Source organism: Panthera tigris, chromosome D1 (genome assembly GCF_018350195.1).
Source record: "Panthera tigris isolate Pti1 chromosome D1, P.tigris_Pti1_mat1.1, whole genome shotgun sequence".
Classification (NCBI taxonomy): Eukaryota; Metazoa; Chordata; class Mammalia; order Carnivora; family Felidae; genus Panthera; species Panthera tigris.
Window position 1 is genome coordinate 98800116 of NC_056669.1, and position 22509 is coordinate 98822624.

General features: G+C 39.3%; 1 protein-coding gene across 7 annotated transcripts in view; it reads right to left on the minus strand.

The window, feature by feature from the left end:
- The window catches only part of AGBL2 (AGBL carboxypeptidase 2), a 45738-nt gene that overhangs the window by 12766 nt on the left and 10463 nt on the right, over positions 1-22509 (minus strand). For all 7 annotated transcript variants that reach the window (XM_042958996.1, XM_007082167.3, XM_007082168.3 and 4 more), the window contains 6 exons: positions 18018-18125; positions 10711-10864; positions 7159-7941; positions 5501-5657; positions 1231-1357; positions 536-636 (listed from right to left, as the gene is read on the minus strand). In XM_042958996.1, the coding sequence (XP_042814930.1) occupies positions 536-636; positions 1231-1357; positions 5501-5657; positions 7159-7941; positions 10711-10864; positions 18018-18125 (1430 nt within the window). The remainder of the gene's footprint in view (positions 1-535; positions 637-1230; positions 1358-5500; positions 5658-7158; positions 7942-10710; positions 10865-18017; positions 18126-22509) is intronic.

Genomic DNA, 22509 nt, shown 5'->3' on the forward strand with positions numbered 1-22509 from the left:
GAGCCCCCAACAGGCTCTGTGCTGACAGCCTGGAGCCTACTTGGGATTCTCTCTCTCCCTCTGACCCCCCCCCCCTCTCTCTTACACACACAATAAGTAAATAAATATTAAAAATATATAAATAAATAAACTAAAAAAAGAAGTAAGAAGAGGAAAAAACTGAGGACACAGAAAAGGGAGGAGGTAATTAATAAGGCAAGACCTTAGGGAGGCCATGGATTGAGGGGCTGGTGGGTGCACAAAGGGCAGGGTTAGTTTCAGAGAAGGGGAAGAACTCCTGCTTTTCTGGAAAGCAAAATGAGGGAGAGGTGTGCTGAAGGAGGGTTGGCATGAAGGCTTCTATATTCTTGATGAGTTATGAGGTTGCTATTTGTGGACAGTGTGCAGGCTGGGGGCTTTCTTTTACTGATTATAAAAACTTCAGAACGATATTAAGAGGAAAATAAAGACCACCTATAATCTCAGTAGGCTGACTTTGGACCCATGTGAAACTGATCACAGTAGCACCACCACATTTCTTGAACCCCATTTTTACCTTGGTTCGGTCAGGATCACAGAAATCCAGAAGGGTGTCACAAACATGATAACCTAGAGACTTTAGATCCTCAGTAGTAAAGTGAGTATCTCTTTTATTGCCTGAAAAAAAATCCATAAACATTTCTCACTAAATAATAAGCAAATGCAAATCTAATTTATGAATAGCTCCTTAGAAACGCCACCTCTGATTCTAGAATATTGTGCTTCTGGACAGGGTCTTTCTCCTTCTAGATCTGGTTTGGTTCAGAAGAATCTGACAATGAAAAAATTTCCAATCATGATGGCCATGATTACTGAAGTTTTACTCTGTGGTAGGCACTATGCCAAGGGCTTTACGTGCATTAAGTAGTACCTATAATGCAGGTATTACTTTTATTGCCAGTTAAAAAAAAAAATGAGGTTCAAAGAGTAAATGAAGTAACTGAGCCAGGATTACACACCTTGGAAATGGAGAGGCAATTCGAACCCAGATCTGCCTGATTCCCCATCAAGTATTATATTTGGGGCTATACTGCCCCACCAAGTGTTATATTTCACATTCATATTTAGGTTAGTCAAATTTGGCATAAGGCGCAGTTAAGAAAACTCTCTAGGTCAATCATCTCCCCAACATTCAAAAGGACTTCCTGTCCTCAGAGCTTTGCTTGGCTCCCCCTTGTCATGCTGACCTATGATATACAAAAGAGAGCTTACCCAGTGTGGACCCCCCAAAGGTAGATTCCATGGTGTAGCTGTTCAGGATTCCCATCCGCCACATTACAACTCGTCCTGTTCCTTCTTTGCACTTTTGGACCTTAAAATTACAACTATGAAAAGAGAACTAAAGAGAAACCCAAATCCTCTGTTAATCATAAACTGGCAAATGTAAGATGCCAATGACTCATTAATATAAGAATGGTTTCCTTGGGGTCTATATATTATTTCCTAAAGTATGTTCCATAAAATAGTAATAATTCTAAGGGATTACAGAGGAGAAAATTAGTGCTATGGTCATGTTGGTCAGGAGGATGAGGGGCTAACAAAATTACACAGTCTTCCTGTGCAGGACCTTTTTTTTTATTTTGAGAGAGACAGAGAGAGCGTGAGTGGAGGAGGAGCAGAGAGAATGGGAGACAGAGAATCCCAGGCAGGCTCCACGCTGCCAGCACAGAGCCCAACGTGGGGCCTGAACCCATGAAACCACGAGATCATGACCTGAGCAGAAACCTAGAGTCAGATGCTTAACCGACTGAGCCACCCAGGCACCCCGTCTCCCAAGCATTTCATTATTGTAGACTGTGAGTCTCCAAAGGGGAGAGAGTAAATTCTGTTCCTTATTGCCCGTGAACCCTTCCTTCCCTTCCCTACCTTTCCAGGGACATTTTGCAGGACTAGGGTTCTTTGAACTCCAGTTTGGGAATGCTGGCTTACTTTGGCATTCAAGACACTAGCCACATTTCTAAGATTTATTTTCTACTCCTCTGCAACTTGAGCCCTTGGATCCAGTTGGGTTTATCCTCTATATATGATCTGGGTATGCCTCACCCCTATAATCTGCCTAGAACTGTCTCACTTCCTCATACTTAATGTTCTTGGCTCAGAGTTCAATATCCTCCATTGTCCTTCATGACCACCCCAACCCTTTTTCCTTACTTGGAGTTTGTAATGTACGCTTGGCACCTATCCCGACCTATCCTATCCTGCTGAAAATGCTTTACAGTGGGAAGGCATTTCACCACCTAGTGGTTTTTAAGTGGTGCACCCTGGAATCCAGGGGTTCTACTGAGGAGCCTCAAGCCACAAAGACTGAAGGAGCCAGAATGGGCAAGGTTCCAAGCCTGCCATCCCTCTTTAATTAGTATAGCTCTGTTTTTAATTGTTTTAGATACTGGGTTCTGGATGTCATTTGTTTTTTAATTAAAAAACTTTTTTTTAAATGTTTTTATTTTATTTTTTGAGAGAGCATGAGTGGGAGAGGAGCAGAGAGAGAGGGGGACACAGAATCTGAAGCAAGCTCCAGGCTCCAAGCTGTTAGTACAGAGTCCGATGTGGGGCTTGAACCCATGAACCACAAGATCATGACCTGAGCCAAAGTCGGACACTCAAGACTGAGCCACCCAGGCACCCCTAATTTTTTAAAAAATACTTATTTATTTAGAGAGAGAAAGACCAAGAGTGCAAGTGGGTGAGTGGCAGAGAGGCGGGGGGAAAGACAGAATCCCAAGCAGGCTCTGAACTGTCAGCATGTAGCCCAACATGGGGCTCGAACCCAAAACCTAAGAGATCATGACCTGAGCTGAAATCGAGTCAGACGCCTAACCAACTGAGCCACCCAGGTGCCCCTGGATGTCATTTATTTTTAATTAAAAAAACATCTTTTTTAACAAGACACATATTTGGATGCCATTTTATTTAAAGAGATCCCTAGCAAACACAGACAGGAAGATTTTTTAAAAACAAAGAGAAAAGGAAGGAAGGAAGGAAGAAAAAAATGGAGGGAGAAAGAAAAGCTTCCTCTTTCTTTTTAATGTAAGAATAGTAGATATAAAATATTTGTCACATATCTTTATAGGAGAAAATGTGCACTATCATTTAAAAACTTTTCTAAATCCAACCTAATTTCTTCTTTCTTTTTGGTAAATGTTTATTTATTTGATGGGGCACCTGGGTGGCTCAGTCGGTTAAGTGACCGGCTTCAGCTCAGGTCATGATCTTACAGTTAGTGAGTTCAAGGCCCAGATTGGGCTCTCGGCTGTCAGTGTAGAACCTGCTTCAGATCCTCACTTTGCCCTCCCCCGCTCCCTCTCTTTCTCTCAAAAATAAACAAACATTTGTTAAAGCAAGCGCACATGTGAGTGTGGGAGGGGCAAAGAGAGAAAGAGAATCCCAATCAGTGCAGAGCCTGACATGGGCTCAATCTCACGATTCATGAGATCACCACCTAAGCCAAAATCAAAAGTTGAGTACTTAAATGACTGAGCCACCCAGGCGCCCCTAATTTCTTCTTTCTAATGAAATTATGTTTTGTGGATCTATTTATGATGCTGAAAACCAACGCCTAAGCCAATGCAGATCCTCTGTTTATGCCTAACTGTCAGAGCTGTTACTCAGCCAACTGGTAAAGACTTTTAAGTTGTTTTTATTAGCCATTTACTATCTTACAGTTATTTGTAATCTTGTCTTATATAAACTTTTCTGTGGAGACTCATATAATATTAGTATTTTGTGTATCATTCAATCCCTTCTTCCACTGCCAAGCACAGGATTAAAGAGAATAAGTTACCTACTAAGAGTTTGAACTTGTGCCCAGGAAAAGCAGCCAGAGCAATTTTCAAAACTCATCTTCACTGAGGGGCGCCTGGGTGGCTCAGTCGGTTGAGTGTCCGACTTCAGCTTAGGTCATGATCCCACAGTTTGTGGGTTTGAGCCTCGCGTGCTGACAGCTCAGAGCCTGGAGCCTACTTGGGATTCTTTGCCTCTCTCTCTCTCTCTCTCTCTGCCCTCCCCTGCTCGTACTTTGTCTGTGTCTGTCTCTCAAAAATGAATAAACATTAAAAAAATTTTAAAAATATCATCTTTATTGAGATATAACTCACATGCTGTAAAATTCACACATTTAAGGTACACAATTCAAGGATGTAAGTATATTTACAGTTGTGCAGCCATCACCACTCTCTGTTTAGAACATTTTCATTACCTCCAAAAAGAAACCCAGTACTTATTAGCAGTCAGGCCACCTCCCCCTCCCCACCAACTAATCACTACTTTCTGTTTCTACAGATCTGCCTCTTCTGAACATTTCATAGAATGGAATCACACAAAAATGTGGCCTTTTAGGTCTGGCTTCTTTCACGTAGCATGTTTCAAGATTCACCTATGTCTTAGCATATCAGCACCTCATTTTTTTATTGCTGAATAACATTCCATTGTGTGGATATACTATATATTATTTATCTGTTCTTTTGTGGATGTACACAGAGTAATTCTTAAAGCCACACCTTTCTAAATTCTTGAAGTACCTTTCCAAAGAAGATATACAAATGGCCAATGGACACATAAAAAGATCCTCAACATCACACATCATCAGGGAAATGCAAATCAAAACCACAATGAGATATCACCTACACCCATCAGAATGGCTAGAATTAAAGACAAGAAATAACAAGGGTGGGTGTAGATGTGGAAAAGGAACCTTCATGCACTGTTGGTGGGAATGTAAATTGGTGCAGCCACAGTGGAAAACAGTATGGAGGTTCCTCAAAAAGTTAAAAATAGAATTACCATATGACTCAGTAATTCCACTACTGGGTATTTACCCAAAGAAAACAAAAACACTAATTCAAAAAAGATATATATGTACCCATATATTTATGGCACCCATATGTTTATACCAAGGTATACATGTACCTATATGTTTATTGCACCCATATGTAATAGTCAAGATATGGAAACAACCCAAGTGTCTGTTAATAGATGAATGGATAAAGAAGATGTGGTATAGATACACAATGGAATATTACTCAGCCATAAAAAAGAATGAGACCTTGCCATTTGCAACAACAAGGATGGACCTAAAGGGTAAAATGCTATGTGAAATAGAGAAAGACAAGTACCATATGATTTCAACCATATGTGGAATTTAAAAAACAAAACAAAGAAAAGAGACAAAAAAGCAGAGTCCTAAGTACAGAGAACAAACTGGTGGTTGGCAGAGGGGAGGCGGGCAGGGGATGGGTGAAATAGATACAGCGGATTAAGGGTACACTTACGATGAACATTGAATAATGTAGAGAACTGTTGAATCATTATATTGTAAACGAAAACCAGAGTAAAGTCTTGAGGTCCAGGCTGCTGGGATTTACCCAAGATAATGAAAAGAAATGTGAAGTGGCAGATCAAACACTACATACAGGATGCAGTGAACTCCTTTCCTCCTTAGTCAATGGACGGAAGATTACCTTATGTGCTTACCTTGTGTGCTTACCTTATCTGGTGCATTTTTGCTTAACATTAAAGGAAAGACTCGCTCATGAAGCCAGTACTTGCGATCATTGTTATTACAGCCATACAAGAAGATATTATTCTTACGGCTGTGGCCATGGAAATCACAATACAAGAGAACCTCCCTTTCTTCAAGAAGTCTATTGAGAGGGGCAAACGAAAGATTTAGTGGACATCCAGATGCATGAAAATAATCAAGGATCTTTTACAGTCTCTTCCTTAAGTATGTCTGTTGCTACCTTCCCACTAAAGAAAATGCCAACCCCTTCAAAGGACCCTGTCCCCACCCTCGGCTACTGCTGTAAACATGCCACCGGCACTCCTCACCCCTGCCAGTCAGAGGGACTTGAAATGAAAACACCCTGATGTGGAAAGGGTGCTGGGTAGGCCCTGTATAAGTTGACAAGGAAGTGGAGGAAATCAACTGAAAGAAAGCCCCCTCTGGGGGCAGACCTGGGGAAAGAGAAAGAGAAGGGAAGAGGCTGTAAGTGGAGGGATGAAAAAGAGAAACGAAGAAAGCCTGGGTCCCTGACTTTCCAGTACCGGTTCCTGTAAGGCTCAGCTCCTCTTTGTCTCCTCTTCACCCAGGACACCTCCTCAGTCTTCCATCACGGTCACCTTCTCCATGATGATAATGATAGGATGAAGAGGATGACAGTAATGCCACACACTTACAATGTGCTGAGCACTGCGCTAAACAGATGACAAGGGTCCTCATCTAATTCTCTTAAGTAACCACCCAAGGCAGGTAAGATTACCCTCCTCTACAGATGAGAAAGCTGAAGTGCAGAGAGGTGCAATCACATCCAAGGTCACAGAACCAGCCAGTAGTAACACCACGTCTCAAAGCCAGGCCTGTCTTGACTCCCAAGCACATGCCCCTAGCCATCTTGCCTGCCAGCCCAACACTCCCCCCACCCTCTCACACAGATAAGGTTAGAGGGTGTATGCATTCACGTATCTTACACGCTGTAGTTTCATTTCCTTTAAGGTGGGTACTATTACATCATAGCCTTCAATTGCTTTCACACAGGCTTGGAAAATATTACCTGACTTTTTTATTATTCTTTCTTTATGTGATGAAATATAAGAGGTAATAAGGAACTCAGATTCTGGAACCCGAGAGCGTGTATTCAAATTATCTATTCTGTTACTTATTAGCTCTATGACCTTGGGCAAGTGACTTTTTTCTGGGCCTTAGTTTCCTCACCATATATAATGGGGATACTGATTGTGCCTACCTCAGGGGGTTAATGTGAAGATTACACGGGTCATGTATCTGTAAAGCACTGAGAATACCGCCTGTCCCCCATATACAAACACTGCCTAGTAGTTAGGTACTATTATTATTATTCGCCAGGCCTCCTGACAAAGACCTATGAACTTCTGACTTCTGACCTCTCTATTCCATTGTTTCACTTATACGTCAAACAACCCCTGGCAGAAATGTTGCATGTTCAGTTTAACCCCAGAGACAAAACATGACTTAAACGTTTGAAACTGAACAAACTCATGTGGCTGCAAAGAGAATGGCAGACTCTCTCTCAAGCCGTATCTGATCGCTACATCAAAGAGAGCCCTCGCACCCATCAGAGAGCACTCACAGCATTCGGAGGAAGATCAACAGATAAAGGGGCTCACCTTTTGATCATGTTCCTGGTGTACCAGATACAAGGGAAAGACTCCTTCAGAATGGTTTTATAATGTCTATTCAAGTCCCTTCCAGCCAATGAACACCGGTAATTCCCCACAATCACTCCATCTGGATTTAACATAGGAACCACTTTGAAGACAAAGATATCTCTGAGGAGCTGGGCATCTGGAGAGTTGCTCAGGATGAAGTCCAAAAAGCCTTTCATGATCCAGGAGCCGTTACTTTCTCCGGGGTGGACTCTGGCACTCAAGACCACAGCTTTCTTTGCAGCTGCCTCTTGAGGGGTCCGGGATGGGTTGGTGATGGTGAGCAGGTAGACGGTATTTCCTGCAAGGCTCCTGCACAAAGTTCGGAGTTTGCAGAACTGAGACTGGACAGGATTGTTTGCCACTGACAGCAGGTAGCACTGCAAGTCAGTGTATGTATATGGATAGAAGTGTGCGAAGAAGCAAGTGTCCTGGTCGTGTGGGAACTGAATGGTCCACGTGAGACAGTAAAAGGCCTGCTGCCCATCGTCCCTGTTGTTCTTATAGTACCTGATTTCATTTCCTTCTCTTCTCCATCCAATGTTGTGGGTCTTGGCGTCCAACTGGGAGTACATGAGTGGCTTCATCCCTATAGTATAAAGGCTCTTGGGTTTTAGCAAGTTGACAATGGTGAAGCGGTAGGTGGCATCTTTTCTAGTGTTCTGCACTCGAAAATAAAACCACTGAGTGTGTTTGTTTGTGTAGAGGTCAGTTCGCAAGGTGAGCTCATACTCATAGGTATCTCTGTAGTGGAGAAAATAGAAGAATATCTCTGTAACACCACATCCCCCCTCAAAACACAAAGCTTAAAAAATGTTTTACCTGGGCAAAAATAGATCTTATTTCAACAGGAAAGCCTGCTACCTCAAACATTAATTTTCTAGTGTACCTAGTTCCTCAACTCATACATTAGGCTGAAAGAAATATGGGTCAACCAAGTTTATTTGGGGTATTTGGGAGCTCTGTGAGTTTTTTATTTATTTTTTATTTTATTTTTATTTTTATTTTTTTTAACGTTTATTTATTTTTGAGACAGAGAGAGACACAGCATGAACGGGGGAGGGGCAGAGAGAGAGGGAGACACAGAATCGGAAGCAAGCTCCAGGCTCTGAGCCATCAGCCCAGAGTCCGACGCGGGGCTCGAACTCGCGGACCACGAGATCGTGACCTGAGCTGAAGTCGGACGCTTAACCGACTGAGCCACCCAGGCGCCCCTCTGTGAGTTTTTTAGTATCGTTCTGGAGTGTTCAGTAGCAGTTCCCAACCACTTCAACACATTTCTAGAACCACACCTAACGGCAGCGAAGCCAGAGCCCTCTGTTGGCTGTTAGCTACCTCCTGGACATGACCACTATGGAGGAGAACTGTCAGCCTCAGGTGTTATTTTAGCTCTGATTATCAACTGTTTGAAGATGAGGGGGCATCTCTGGAATGCATTCACCTTACTGAAAAGTAGCAGAAGAGGAAATACAAATACTAAATCCTGAAAAGATGCTCCCACACAGGCATAATGCAAGAAAGGCAAATTAAAATAGGAAGTCATTCTCCCTCCATTTCATGCATATTCCAGCTTTGGGAAACAGTCGCTTTCATACACCGGTGATGGGAACTGAAATCATGTTGGAGGGTAATTTGGCAAAAAACAGCAATACTTAAAGTGTTCAAACCCTTTGGCCCCCCAATTATATTTCTAGAATGTATCCCATAACATCACAAATATTTAAAAATATAAATGTCTTTGCAACTACATGGATGAAACTAGAGGTATTATGCTAAGCGAAATTAGTCAGAGAAAGACAAATATCATATGACTTCACTCATATGAGGAATTTAAGATACAAAACAGATGAACCTAAGGGGAGGGAAGCAAAAATAATATAAAAACAGGGAGAGGGAAAAACCATTAAGAGACTCTTAAATATAGAGAATAAACTGAGGGTTGCTGGAGGGGTTGTGGGAGGGGGGATGGGCTAAATGGGTAAGGGGCATTAAGGAAGACACTTGTTGGGATGAGCACTGGGTGTTATATGTAGGGGATGAATCACTGGAATCTACTTCTGAAATCACTGTTGCACTATATGCTAACTAACTAGGATGTAAACTTAAAAATTAATTAAAAAATTATATATATATATACATATATATATAATTTAAAAAGTGCCCAAGAGTATTAATTCTGTTAATTCATTAAACAAAAAACAGTAAATACCTTCATTTCCTATCAGCTGGGCACAGGTTACACATGATATGGAACACCCATACAATAGAATAATATGAATTATTAAAAATAAGGAGATATGGGAATGCAAGCTGGTGCAGCTACTCTGGAAAACAGTATGGAGGTTCCTCAAAAAACTAAAAATAAAACTACCCTACGACCCAGCAATTGCACTACTAGGTATTTATCCACGGGATACAGGCGTGCTGTTTTGAAGGGACACATGCACCCCCATGTTTATAGCAGCACTATCAACAATAGCCAAAGTATGGAAAGAGCCCAAATGTCCATCAATGGATGAATGGATAAAGAAGATGTGGTATATATATACAATGGAGTATCGCTCGGCAATCAAAAAGAATGAAATCTTGCCATTTGCAACTACGTGGATGGAACTGGAGGGTATTATGCTAAGTTAAATTAGTCAGAGAAAGACGCAAATCATATGACTTCACTCATATGAAGACTAAGAGACAAAACAGATGAACATAAGGGAAGGGAACAAAAATAATATGAAAACAGGGAGGGGGACAAAACAGAAGAGACTCATAAATATGGAGAATAAACTGAGGGTTACTGGAGGGGTTGTAGGAGGGGAGATGGGCTAAATGGGTAAGGGGCATTAAGGAATCTACTCCTGAAATCATTGTTTCACTATATGCTAACTAATTTGGATGTAAATTTTAAAAAATAAAAAATAAAATTAAAAAAATAATGAGATAAATCTGCAGTATTGCCATAGGAAAAATATAAAGCTTATTATGTGGAAAAAAGCAATTTGCAAAACGGTATGTATACCATTATCCTATTTTTAAAAACAAAATAATTTCTGTATATTATACATACACAGTAAAAGGGGGAAAAGTTACTGCATGTATATCAAACTGTTAACAGTTTCTGCATCTGAGAGGTACGATTACAGAACTTCAATTTTTTATGTTATGTATTTTTATTAATACAGATTTCTTCTTGAGTTTTACTTAAGTAAACTCTACACCCAAAACAGAGCTTGAACTCACGACCCTGAGATTATGCTCTTCTGATTGAGCCAGCCAGGCGCCCCTATTAATACAAATTAAATTAATACTAATTTCTTTCATAAGCAGAAAAAAAAATGTAGGTAAATTTTTACCCTGAGGGAATATGAGTCACAATTATTCAATTTTTCTTCGTCCTCATACCATTTCTCACCACTTCTCTCTTTTCCAAAAACACCCCTAACTCCTAATATGACTCCTGAAGATGTGAGTCAGTCCCTCCAGCGATCACCCCTTTGGGAAATTCCTGTTACTCACACTCTGACAGCTTTTTGCAGATTCCCGCTCTCAAACCTTGACTCAAACAGGAGAGTCTTGTCCTCAGGTCCTTGTAGCGTAACAGCAAGCTCCTTGATGATCCCTCGCTTGCCTCCCACTCTGGAGCTAGTGAAATAGGAACCTTCGGTGGGCACTGCAGAGGAGACAGACCTATTTAGAGCAGGTTCCACTAAGAATCTATTCATCCAGCCAATATTCACAGAGCTCCTCTGTGTGTTTATTGCCATTCTAGGTTAACGATAATGAATATTCAGATTTTCAAGGGTCCTTGCTGAGACTTTTAATTTTAAACATTGTATTTCTTTGAAGACCTTTAAAGTGGTGTAGAGCACCTCCTTTTGCTGCACGGCTGCCCCTGGCATCTCAGATACTGTTTGTACCCACATAAGCCCTAATCTGAAAGGATGTTGACAAACAAATGAGATTCTACATAGAGCATCTGAAAACATTTACAATCTTTATTCTAAAAAAATAGCATCTATTATTTTTTAACTTTTAAAAAAATTTATTTACTTATATTGAGAGAGACAGTGATAGCACAAGCAGGGGAGGGACAGAGAGAGGGAGAGAGAGAATCCCAAGCAAGTTCTGCACTGCCAGTGCAGAGCCCTATACAGGGCTTGAACCCATGAAACTGTGAGATCACGACCTGACCCGAAACCAAGAATCAGACGCCTAACCAACTGAGCATCTATTAATTAAAAAAATAATAATAATAAATAATAATAATAATAATAATAGAGGGGCATCTGTGTGGCTCAGTCAGTTAAGCTTCCGACTTCTGCTCGGGTCAGGATCTTGCAGTTTGGGAGGAGTTCAAGCCCTGTATCGGGCTCTATCCTGACAGCCCAGAGCCTGGAGCCTGCTTCAGATTCTGTGTCTCCCTCTCTCTCTGCCCCTCTCCCATTCTCTCTCTGTCTCAAAAATAAAAAATAAACATTAAAAAAAAGATAATGGAGAAAAACAAAGAAAGAAAGTATACTTCATATAATTTTTTTGGTATATCCTTCCAGATTTAAATATAAAAAAATAATAGAAGTTTGAGAAGAATTGGCATGGGTGAATTAGCCTAAGAAGGGAACCAAAATATCTATAGTAATTATAGTGAAAAGGTTATGATTGAAATTTTATCTTTAAAATGATGCTAAAACAAACAATATATATATATACATATACATATATATGTATATATATAATTTATTTTATTTAACAAAATTTAGATTATAATCATCTCTTTCTAATCCTTGCAATAATCAATTGTTAATTTGTTTTAGAAAGTGGGGTTGAGGGGCGCCTGTGTGGTTCAGTCAGTTGAGCATCTAACTTGGTTTGTGAGTGTGATTTGTGACTCACGGTTTGTGAGTTCAAGTCCCCTGTTGGGCTCTGCTGACAGCTCAGACTGGAGCCTGTTTTGGATTCTGTGTCTCCCTCTCTTTCTGCCCCTCCCCCACTCTCATTGTCTCTCAAAAATAAACATTAAAAAAAAAAAAGAAAAAAAAGTGGGGTTGCAACTTTTCAGACAAATTCAGTAAGACTGCCATCTGACATCTTTGATTTTTACAGTTTCTTTTGCAAAACTATTTCAAAACTATTTGTAAAACTTTGTAGTTTTCCCAAAGACTGTACCACCATATTCTTATCATTATGTCTAGAAGAGCCTATTTCGTCATCTTTTGTTGATTTTCTCTTCAACTGTTGTTAACTGCTAAAAAAATGTCTAGATTCTCATTTGTCAGTGGCTTTGCAAGTGATTCAAACAATTCCTTAACATCCATCAGCTTCATAAAATCCTGCATCTCTTGTAAGGATAATTTCACTTTGCAGCTGATTTTTACTGTACTTGCATTATATTATCACATATTAACAATATCCACCAATTGGCAAGTGACTGATATTAACAAAGATGCTGACCACAGGGCAGGGCAGATGGGAGCATTAAACAGTAATATGCTGACATGTGGGGACTGATTATATAAGTCTAATTTATTAGTAAATCTGTTCATGTTACGACAGCTTTTGTTTCAATAGGCAACTCTGTCGCTGTGGAGACTTAGGTAATAAATATTTGGATAATAAATGAGAGCAAAAGAGAAAAGCAAGCATATAAAGAAGCGAGTAAAAGAAGAAAACAAGCACAGAGGAGGCAGGAGCAGAGTCACGTAATGCAACTAAAAGCTGGGGACCTACGTGGTTCAGTCTCTTCATGGAAGCACAAAGTTATAGACCAGCAACCAGATGTAATTAATACAGGAATTTCGACATTTTTTTGAGTCTCTCAGGTAAAAACATTAAAGATGATCCAATTCATAGTCCACAGTAACATTTCTCAAAAATAAAACCTCTTTCCTTGTTTCTCCCCATTATTCTCATAGCAGGTAAACCGACAAACTCCCAAATTCTCCCTGGAGTCCCATCTTCTCCATTTTCTGTTTCTTCATTCCTCCAACAGGGTGGGCTCAATTCTCCTTGGTGAATCCAAAGGACAAGATCAAGACCACTGCCACAACTGCGCATTAACAGGACAATAAGGAAAATTCACAAAAGTTGTCCTCAGGAGAGTGAGCTCTCAGCCCTAGGGGTTGCTCCTAGGCAGAAAACATCTCTGAATAGAAGAGGTAAAGCAATTGAATTCAAGGTCAAGGAGTTTGTTGAAAATGACTACCACCAGGTCAACAAGAGGTAAAATAGACTTCTAGTACCCAAGACTTTTGGGGCACCTGGCAGGCTCAGTTGGTTGAACATGCAACTCTTGTTCTTGGGGTTGTGAAGTTCAAGCCCCACTTTGGGTATAGACATTACTTAAAAATGAAATCCTTTTTTTCTTTTTTTAAATGTTTATTTATATTTGAGGGCGACAGTGAGAGAGTGCATGAGCAGGGGGAGGGGCAGAGAGAAACAGAGACAGAATCTGAAGAGGCTCCAGGCTCTGAGTTGTCAGCACAGAGTCCGACACAGGGCTGGAACTCACAAACTGTGAAATCATGACCTGAGCTGACGTCGGACACTTAACCAACTGAGCCACCCAGGCTCCCCACTTAAAAATGAAATCTTAAAAAAAAAAAAAAAAAAAAAAGCCCAATACTTTCCTGAGGTTCCAGGAGCAGTACATCCTCCATTATTTATGACTGAAGTCTATCCACTTAAGACCTTATACTTTAATGTCTCCCAAACTCCTTCTCAGACTCTCGGTAGGTGGAGCTAGGGAGACTGTAAGTTGCTTCACCTCACTCACTTCCCCACATGTAGCTTTTCCCAACACGGTATTACTAACACAAGCACTCATAATCAAGGCAACTGGGAGCAGAGCATATGAAATTACTTCGAAGTTGGGCCACCTGCTAGAATCGGTTCATTTCATTTTTCCAGTTGTGGAAATATGAACACTGCGGTCCCTTCCTCCTAGTTCTGGTTGTTTCTCTAGAAGCCTACCCTGATTTCATTGACTTAACACATTCTATTTCTACTAACTAAACTTGGTACATATTCCTCCTCCAATAAAATTGATTTCCTTTCTGATCATTACTGTATAGCAAATACTGATTTTCAAATTGTGAGAATATTTTTCTTGCTATTTCTTGAATACAACATTTCCCAATCTCAGAGAACCCCTTTTAAAAAGTTCTAGGGGCACCTGGGTGACTCAGTCGGTTAAGCGTCTGACTTCGGCTCAGGTCATGATCTCATGATTCGTGGGTTTGAGCCCCACATTGAGCTCCATGCTGGCAGTGCAGAACCTGCTTGCAATTCTCTCTTCCTCTCTCTCTGCCCCTCCCCTGCTCGTGGTCTACCTCTCTCTCAAAATAAATAAATTAAAAAAAAAACAACTTCTAATTAACTCTGGTACATATATATACAATAAGCATCAGATGATTTTTGGTGATGACGAAGGATGCCCTTATTGAAAGCTTCTCTAGCTTGCCATGTCCCTCCCTATGACTAACTTCACATTCTGAGATTATGAATTTAAAACTTAATTCCTCATCCTTGGGAGGGTTCCTATTAACTTTTCTTGACTCATTGCTCTTGAACATTATATCTCCTTTTTTTTCTTTTTTTAAGTAAACTCTACCCCTAATGTGGGCTTGAATTCATAACCCTGAGATCAAGAGTCGCATGATCTAGCATGCTTTACCAACTGAACTAGCCAGGTGCCCTTATGTCCTTTCTGTCTTAAATGTTTCTATTACCACCTGCTTCACATCCTACCCATCACCTGTTATTGCCTTTATTATAGCTATTTTAGTGAGTGTGAAGTTGATTCATCCTTTCCATAACCTTTTTCAAGCAGAGGAATTTTCTTCTATTCCTAGTTTTTTGAATGTTCGTATGCTTTTTCTGCATCACTTGAGAGGATCGTGTTCTTCCCTTTGTTCTAATGTGGTGTGCCACATTGGTGTATGGTTTTTAGCCTGAACCATCCTTGCATTCCTGGAACAAATCCTCCCTGGTCATGCTGTATAATCCTTTAATATGCTGTTGGAATTGGTTTACTGATATTTGATTGAGGATTTTTGCATTTATATTCTTTTTTTTTTAAGCAATAGATTATTTTCTTTATTTAAAAATCTTTTTCTTTACCTCTTCTTTTCCTGATTTTACCTCATCTCTCATTTACAAGATAAGAGATTTTTAAGACTGCATGCAGAAAAAATAGCAGTGCATAGTAACTGCTTAATAAATGTTTGCTACTGATACACATAGTGGAGCCCAGTATTGTGGAAGGAAGGTGGAGAGGGAAGGAGAGAACACGGTGTGCCTTCCACCTCTATGATTCTAGAACGTTAGGAGCCACAGTGAATTATCAAGATTTTGAAGGCAACCTGCAATCATTGCACTGACAACGAAAAGAGTAAAATGTCCTTAGCTTCCATCAGCAAGGAAACATTTCTGCCCTAAAGATGATTATTAGGGATCCTGATTTTACTTATTTATTTTTATTTACTTATTTTTTTTAGAGGTCCTCATTTTTAAAATACTTATTATCTAAGTCTCCATGGTTATGAACCTGGATAGAAAAAAAAATCATCAAAACATTGCATTTATATTCTTAAGGAATACGGCTTTTCTGTGATGTCTTTGTCTAACTTTGAATATTGGCTTCACAAATAGTTAGAAATGTTTCCTCCTGTTACTGTTTTCAGAGCTGATGAAGGACTAGTACTATTTCACCTTTAAATGTTTGATATAATTCAAACAAACCCTGTCAAGCCATCTGGGCAAGGAATTTCTTTGCACAAAGATTTTTAATTACTAACTCAATTTCTTTGTTTTCATCTATTCAGATTTTTAAAATTTCTTCCTGAGTCAGTTGTGTCTAACAATTTTTCCTATTCATCTATGTTGTTTAATTTTTTGGCAATAAGTTGTAACTTGTAATTCTTTTTTTGTGTGTGTTTCCTTCCTCTTTTTTCATGGTTGGTCTAGCTAAAGTTTTGTCAGTTTTGTTGAGGTTTCCAAAGAACCAACTTTTGGTTTGATTTTCCACATTATTTTCCTATTTTCTGTTTCACTGATTTCCATCCTTATCTTTATTATATCGTTCCTTCTGGTTGCTTTGGACTTAGTTTGTGCTTATTATTCAAATTTATTAATATGAAAGCTTAGGTAATTAATTGGAGCTCTTTCTTCCTTTCAAATATAGGCATTTGAAGCCATAGGTTTACCTTGCAGTACTTTAACTGCATCCCATAAATTTTGATATGTTGTTTTATTTTTACTCAGCTCAAAATATTCATCTCTTATGATTTCTTTAATTCATGGGTTACTTAGAAATGTGCTGCTTAGGGGCACCTGGGTGGCTCAGTCAGTTGAGCATCTGACTTCGGCTCAGGTCATGATCTCGCAGTCCATGAGTACGAGCCCCACATGGGGCTCTGTGCTGATAGCTCAGAGCCTGGAGCCTGCTTCAGATTCTGTGTCTCCATCTTTCTCTGCCCCTCCCCCGCTCACACTCTGTCTCTCTCTATCAAAAATAAACAAATGTTAAAAAATATATATATATGCGATTTAATTTCTGAGTATTTGTATATTTCCCAAATTTCATTCTTTTTTTTCTTTCTTAAGTAGGCTCCATGCCCAGCAAGGAGTCCAACACAGGGTGTGAACTCACGATCCCAAGACCAAGACCTGTGCTGAGATCAACAGTCAGATGCTTAACCAACTGAGCCAGGTGCCCCTAAAAATATTTTCTAGGAGCCCCTGGGTGGTTCAGTTGGTTAAGTGTCCGACTCTTGATTTTAGCTCAGGTCATGACCTCATGGTTGTGGGATTGATTCCCGTGTCAGGCACCGTGCTGAGTGTACAGCTTGCTTGGGATTCTCTCTCTCCCTCTCTGCCCTTCCCTTGCTTGCAATTGCGCTCTCTTTCTCTCTCTCGAAATAAAATAAACATTAAAAGAGAGAGATGGATTCTACCTATAGGAAGGCTGCAAATTAATGGAAATCAATTAAACCACACGGTAAATGAGAGTTATATGCACATACTACAAAGAACTCACTAGAACACAGAGATGGAGAAAAGAAGAGCAAGTTCCCCCGAATATCCAATATCTGATTTCTAGGAAGTGGAGTGACACAGGAGAACCTTTAAATTTATTTTTTAATGTTTATTTATTTCTGAGACAGAAAAAGACAGAGCATGAGTGGGGGAGGGGCAGAGAAAGAGGAAGACACATAATCAGAAGCAGGCTCCAGGCTCCAAGCTGTCAGCACAGAGCCCTACGTGGGGCTTAAACTCATAGACTGTGAGGTCATGACCTGAGCCGAAGTCGGAAGCTCAACCGACTAAGCCACCCAGGCTCCCCAATACAGAAGAACCTCTAAAATGGGCTTAGAACTATTAAGAAAAAGGTACTGTCATTTTAAAAAACAACTGAAATTTTATTTTATTATTTATTTATTTTTAATATTTTTTTTAATGTTTATTTCTGACACAGAGCATGAGTGGGGAGGGGCAGAGAGAGAGGGAGACACAGAATCTGAAGCAGGCTCCAGGCTCCGAGCTGTCAGCACAGCCCCCGATGCAGGGCTCAAACTCACAAATCGTGAGATCATGACCTGAGCCGAAGTCAGTCGCTCAACCTACTGAGCCACCCAGGTGCCCCAAAAAACAACTGAAATTTTAAATCTGATTAGCCATTAATATCACGGCTCCTATTCAGGCTGGTCTGGAAGGACAGTTTATTTATCACTAAACTATAGTTTGTTAAAAATAACTGTTATTATAGAAAATATGTTTATTACAATATTGTCATGATTATCACTGACTGTTCAGTGTAATAACAATACCTGAATCTAATTGAAAGACAACTGTGCCTTTTTCTTCTCCTACAATTTCTGGTAACTTTTCATTTCCTGTAGGTTGATAGAAATATTCTGGTTGAGGTGGAACCCACTCTGAAAGAAAACATTAAAAATGTACAAAATAAGAAGCAACATAAAAGGTATTTTATCCAGAACTAATGTAAAATTATATATAATAATTATTATTCATGTGGTTAGTCTGGTTGAATCAAACCAAATTCTCATAGTAAGTCTCCAGTTTGTTTGTAAATTATGTCTTGCTTCTTTCCATAAAGATTATGAGGAGATTTTTAACAAAAAGTATATACAACAAAAATATAAACTTTTTAAAAAAAAATTTTTTTTTTAACGTTTATTTATTTTTGATACAGAGAGAGACAGAGCATGAACGAGGGAGGGTCAGAAAGAGGGAGACACAGAATCTGAAACAGGCTCCAGGCTCTGAGCTGTCAGCACAGAGCCTAACGCGGGGCTCGAACTCACAGTCTGTGAGATCATGACCTGAGCCAAACTTGGCTACTTAACCAACTGAGCCACCCAGGCGCCCCAAAATATAAACTTTAAATAGAAGACTTAAAAATAAGCCAGAAAGGTCAATATAGTTGATCTATAGTTGCTCTAACAACTCTTCAAAATTTGGCCCTGAGCTTCTTTCTCTTTGGCAATTATTTTTAAGATTGTATTTTTAAGTAATCTCTACACCCAACACGGGGCTCAAATTTACAACACTGAGACCAAGAGTCATGTACTCTACTGACTAAGCCAGCCAGGTGCCCAAAAGTTCTTTTTAAAGGCAGGAAAATATGATCAGCTACATAATTTATATTACCATAGAGGAACAAGTATATCAACTATTTCAGAAGAAACAAAGCTTTTTCAGTAACACTCAATTCTAAAAGATTTCTCGTATGTGACTTGGGCAACTCTCAGTATCATTTTAACTACAGTAGCCATTGATGAAAGCCAACAGCATATAAAGACACAAATGAAATTCAATAATACGTTAAAAGGATCATATACATTGATCAAGTGGGATTTATTCCAGGGATGCAAGGATGGTTCAACATCAGCAAATTAGATAATGTGATACACCACATTAACAAAATGAAGGATAACAATCATCAATCATCTTGGCGGATGCAGAAAAACCATTTGGCTAAATTCAACATCCATTTATGATAAAAACTCAACACAGTGGGTATAGAGGGAGCCTCAACATAATAAAGGCCATATATGACAAGTCCACAGCTAAAACCATACTCAAATGTGAAAAGTTGAAAGCCTTTCTTCTAAGATCAGGCAAAGGCAAAGATGCTGACTCGTCATTTTTCCTCAACATAGTACTGAAAGTTCTTGCTGAAGTAATCAGGCAAGGAAAAATAAATAAATAAAAGGCATCCAAATTGGAAAGGAAAGTAAAACTGTCAAACTGTTACTATTTGCAGATGACATGATACTGTACATAAAAAACACTAAAGGGGCACCTGGGTGGCTTAGTTGGTTAAGCGTCCCACTCTTGATTTTGGTTCAGGTCATGATCCCAGGGTCGTGAGACTGAGCCCTGCGTTGAGCTCTGTGCTGGGTGTGGAGCCTGCTTAAGATTCTCTCTCTCCCTCTTCATATGCCCCTCTCTCTCTCTCAAAAACTCCCCCAAATAGTAAAAGCTTCATCAAAAAACTGCTAGAACTAATAAATAAATTCAGTAAATATACAGAATACAAAATCACTACAATCAATACAAAAACATGTTGCATGTTTATACACTAGTAATGAACTATCAGAAAGAAATTAAGAAAACAATCCCATTTACAACTGTATCAAAAAGAATAAAATACCTAGGAATAAATTTAACTAAGGAGGTGAAAGACCTGTATATTCAAAACTATAAGACATTAATGAAAGAAATAGAAGACACAAATACATTAGAAGATATTCATGCTCACGTATTTGAAGAATATTTTTAAATGTCCATACTACCCAAATCAATATACAGATTCAATGCAGTCACTATAAAAATTCTAATGGCATTTTTTCACAGAAATAGACCAAAGAATCCTAAAAGTTCTATGGAACCATAAAGACCCTGAGTAGCCAGAGCAATCTTGAGAGAAGAACAAAGCTAGATAGAGACTTCATGCTCCCTGATTTCAAACTATATTATAAAGCTACAGTAGTTAAAACAGTATGGTATTAGCATAAAATCAGACACATATATCAATGGAACAGAATAGACAGCCCAGAAGTAAATCCACATATACATGGTCCATTAATTGATGACAAAGGAGCCAAGAATATATGATGAGGAAGGACAGTCTCTTCAATAAAGGGTGTTGGGAAAACTGGACAGTCACATGCAAAAGAATGAAACTGGAACACTGTCTGACACCATACAAAAAATTAAACTCAAAATGGATTAAAGACTTGAATTTAAGACCTGAAACCATAAAACTCCTAGAAGAAAACATAGGCAGTAAGCTGCTGGGCATTGGTCTTGGTGATGATGTTTTTTAGGTAGGCCCCATGCCCAATGTGGGGTTGAACTCACAACCCTAAGATCAAGAGTCACTTGCTCTACTGACTGAGCCAGCCAGGTGCCCCTTAGTGATTATTTTTTAAATCTGACACTAAAAGCAAAAGCAGCAAAAGCAAAAATAAACAAGTGGGACTGCATCAAATTAAAAAGTTTCTGTGCAGCAAAGGAAATCATTAACAAAATGAAAAGGCAATCCAGTGAATGGGAAAAAATATTTGCAAATAATATATCTGATAAAAGGCTACTATCCAAAATATATAAAGGATTCATACACCTTCATAGCAAACAAATAAGCATTCCAATTAAAAAATGGGCAGAGGATCTGAATAGACATTTTTCCAAAGAAGACATACAGATGGCCAACAGAGCCATGAAAAAATGCTCTACATCATAATCATTAGGGAAATGCAAATCAAAACTACAATGAAAATCACCTCATACCAGTTAGAATGGCTATCATCAAAAAGACTAGAAATAACAAATGTTAGTGAGGATGTGGAGCAAAGAGAACCCTATTGTTGGCAGGGCATGTAAATTGGTACAGCCACTATGGAAAATGGTATGGAAGTTCCTCAAAAAAATTATAAAATAGGGGTGGCTCAGTCGGTTAAGCATCTGACTCTTGATTTTGACTCAGGTCATGATCTCATGGTTCTTGAGTTTGAGCCCTGTGTAGGGCTCTGCACTGGCAATGCGGGACCTGCTTGGGATTCTCTCTCTCCCTCAGTCTCTGCCCCCCGCCCCACTTGTTCTTCCTTGTGCTCTCTCTCGCTGTCTTAAAAAAAAAAAAAACTTAAAAAAAATTGTAAAATAAAACTACCATATGATCCAGCAATTCTACTTCTGGGTATTTATCCAAAGAAAATGAAAATACTAACTCAAAAACATAAGGGCACCCCCATGTTCACTGCAGCATTATTTATAATAGCCAAGATATGGAAATAACCTAAGTGTTCATTGATGAATGAATGGACAAAGAAATTGTGGTACAAATACACAATGACATATTATTCATCCATAAAAAAGGAATGAAATCTTGTCATTTGCAACATGTACAGACCTTGAGGACATTGTGGTAAGTGAAATAAGTCAGACAGAGAAAGACAAATACTGTGTGATCTCTCTTACATATTGGATTTAAAAAACAAAACAAACAACAAAACCAAAGAAATAAGCTCATTGGTGGTTGCCAGAGGTAGACAGGAGAAATGGGTAACCAGTTTTTTTTTTTTTTTTCAGTTTAAATAAATTTGAATGAAAAAAAAAAAATGAGCTCAAGGTCATACAGCTAGTAAGTGGCAGATCTGGGCCTAGAACCTCATTGGAATCACTCCAAAATCTGTGCTTAAAACTTCTGTTCTTAGGGAACCTGGGTGGCTCAGTCAGTTAAGCATCTGACTTTGGCTCAGGTCATGATCTCAGGGTTCATGATTTCAAGCCCCACACTGGGCTCTGGGTTGACAGCACAGAACCTCCTTCAGATCCTCTGTCTTCCTCTCTCTCTCTGCCCTTCCTCAACTCACATGCATGCTCTCTCAAAAATAAACATGAAAAAAAAACCCTGCAGTTCTTTACTGCTTCTAATATTATCTTCTGACTGACTAAATATAAAAAAATAAAGACAAAATAAATAATAAAGATGCAACTCATTAAAAAACAATGCTTGGGCCACTTGGGTGGCTCAGTCAGTTGAGTGTCTGACTTCAGCTCAGGGCCATGATTTCACGGTTCGTGAGTTTGAGCCCTGAGTAAGGCTCTTGCTGATGGAGCCTGCTTCAGATTCTGTGTCTCCCTTTCTCTGTACCCCTCCCCCACTTGTGCTCTGTCTCTCTTTCAAAAATAAAATAAAACATTAAAAAAAATTTAAAAAAACAATGCTAATTTCTTATCTTTAAAGAGATGGGAAATGATGAGGGTGTCAATTTGGTTTAAACAATAAGGTGC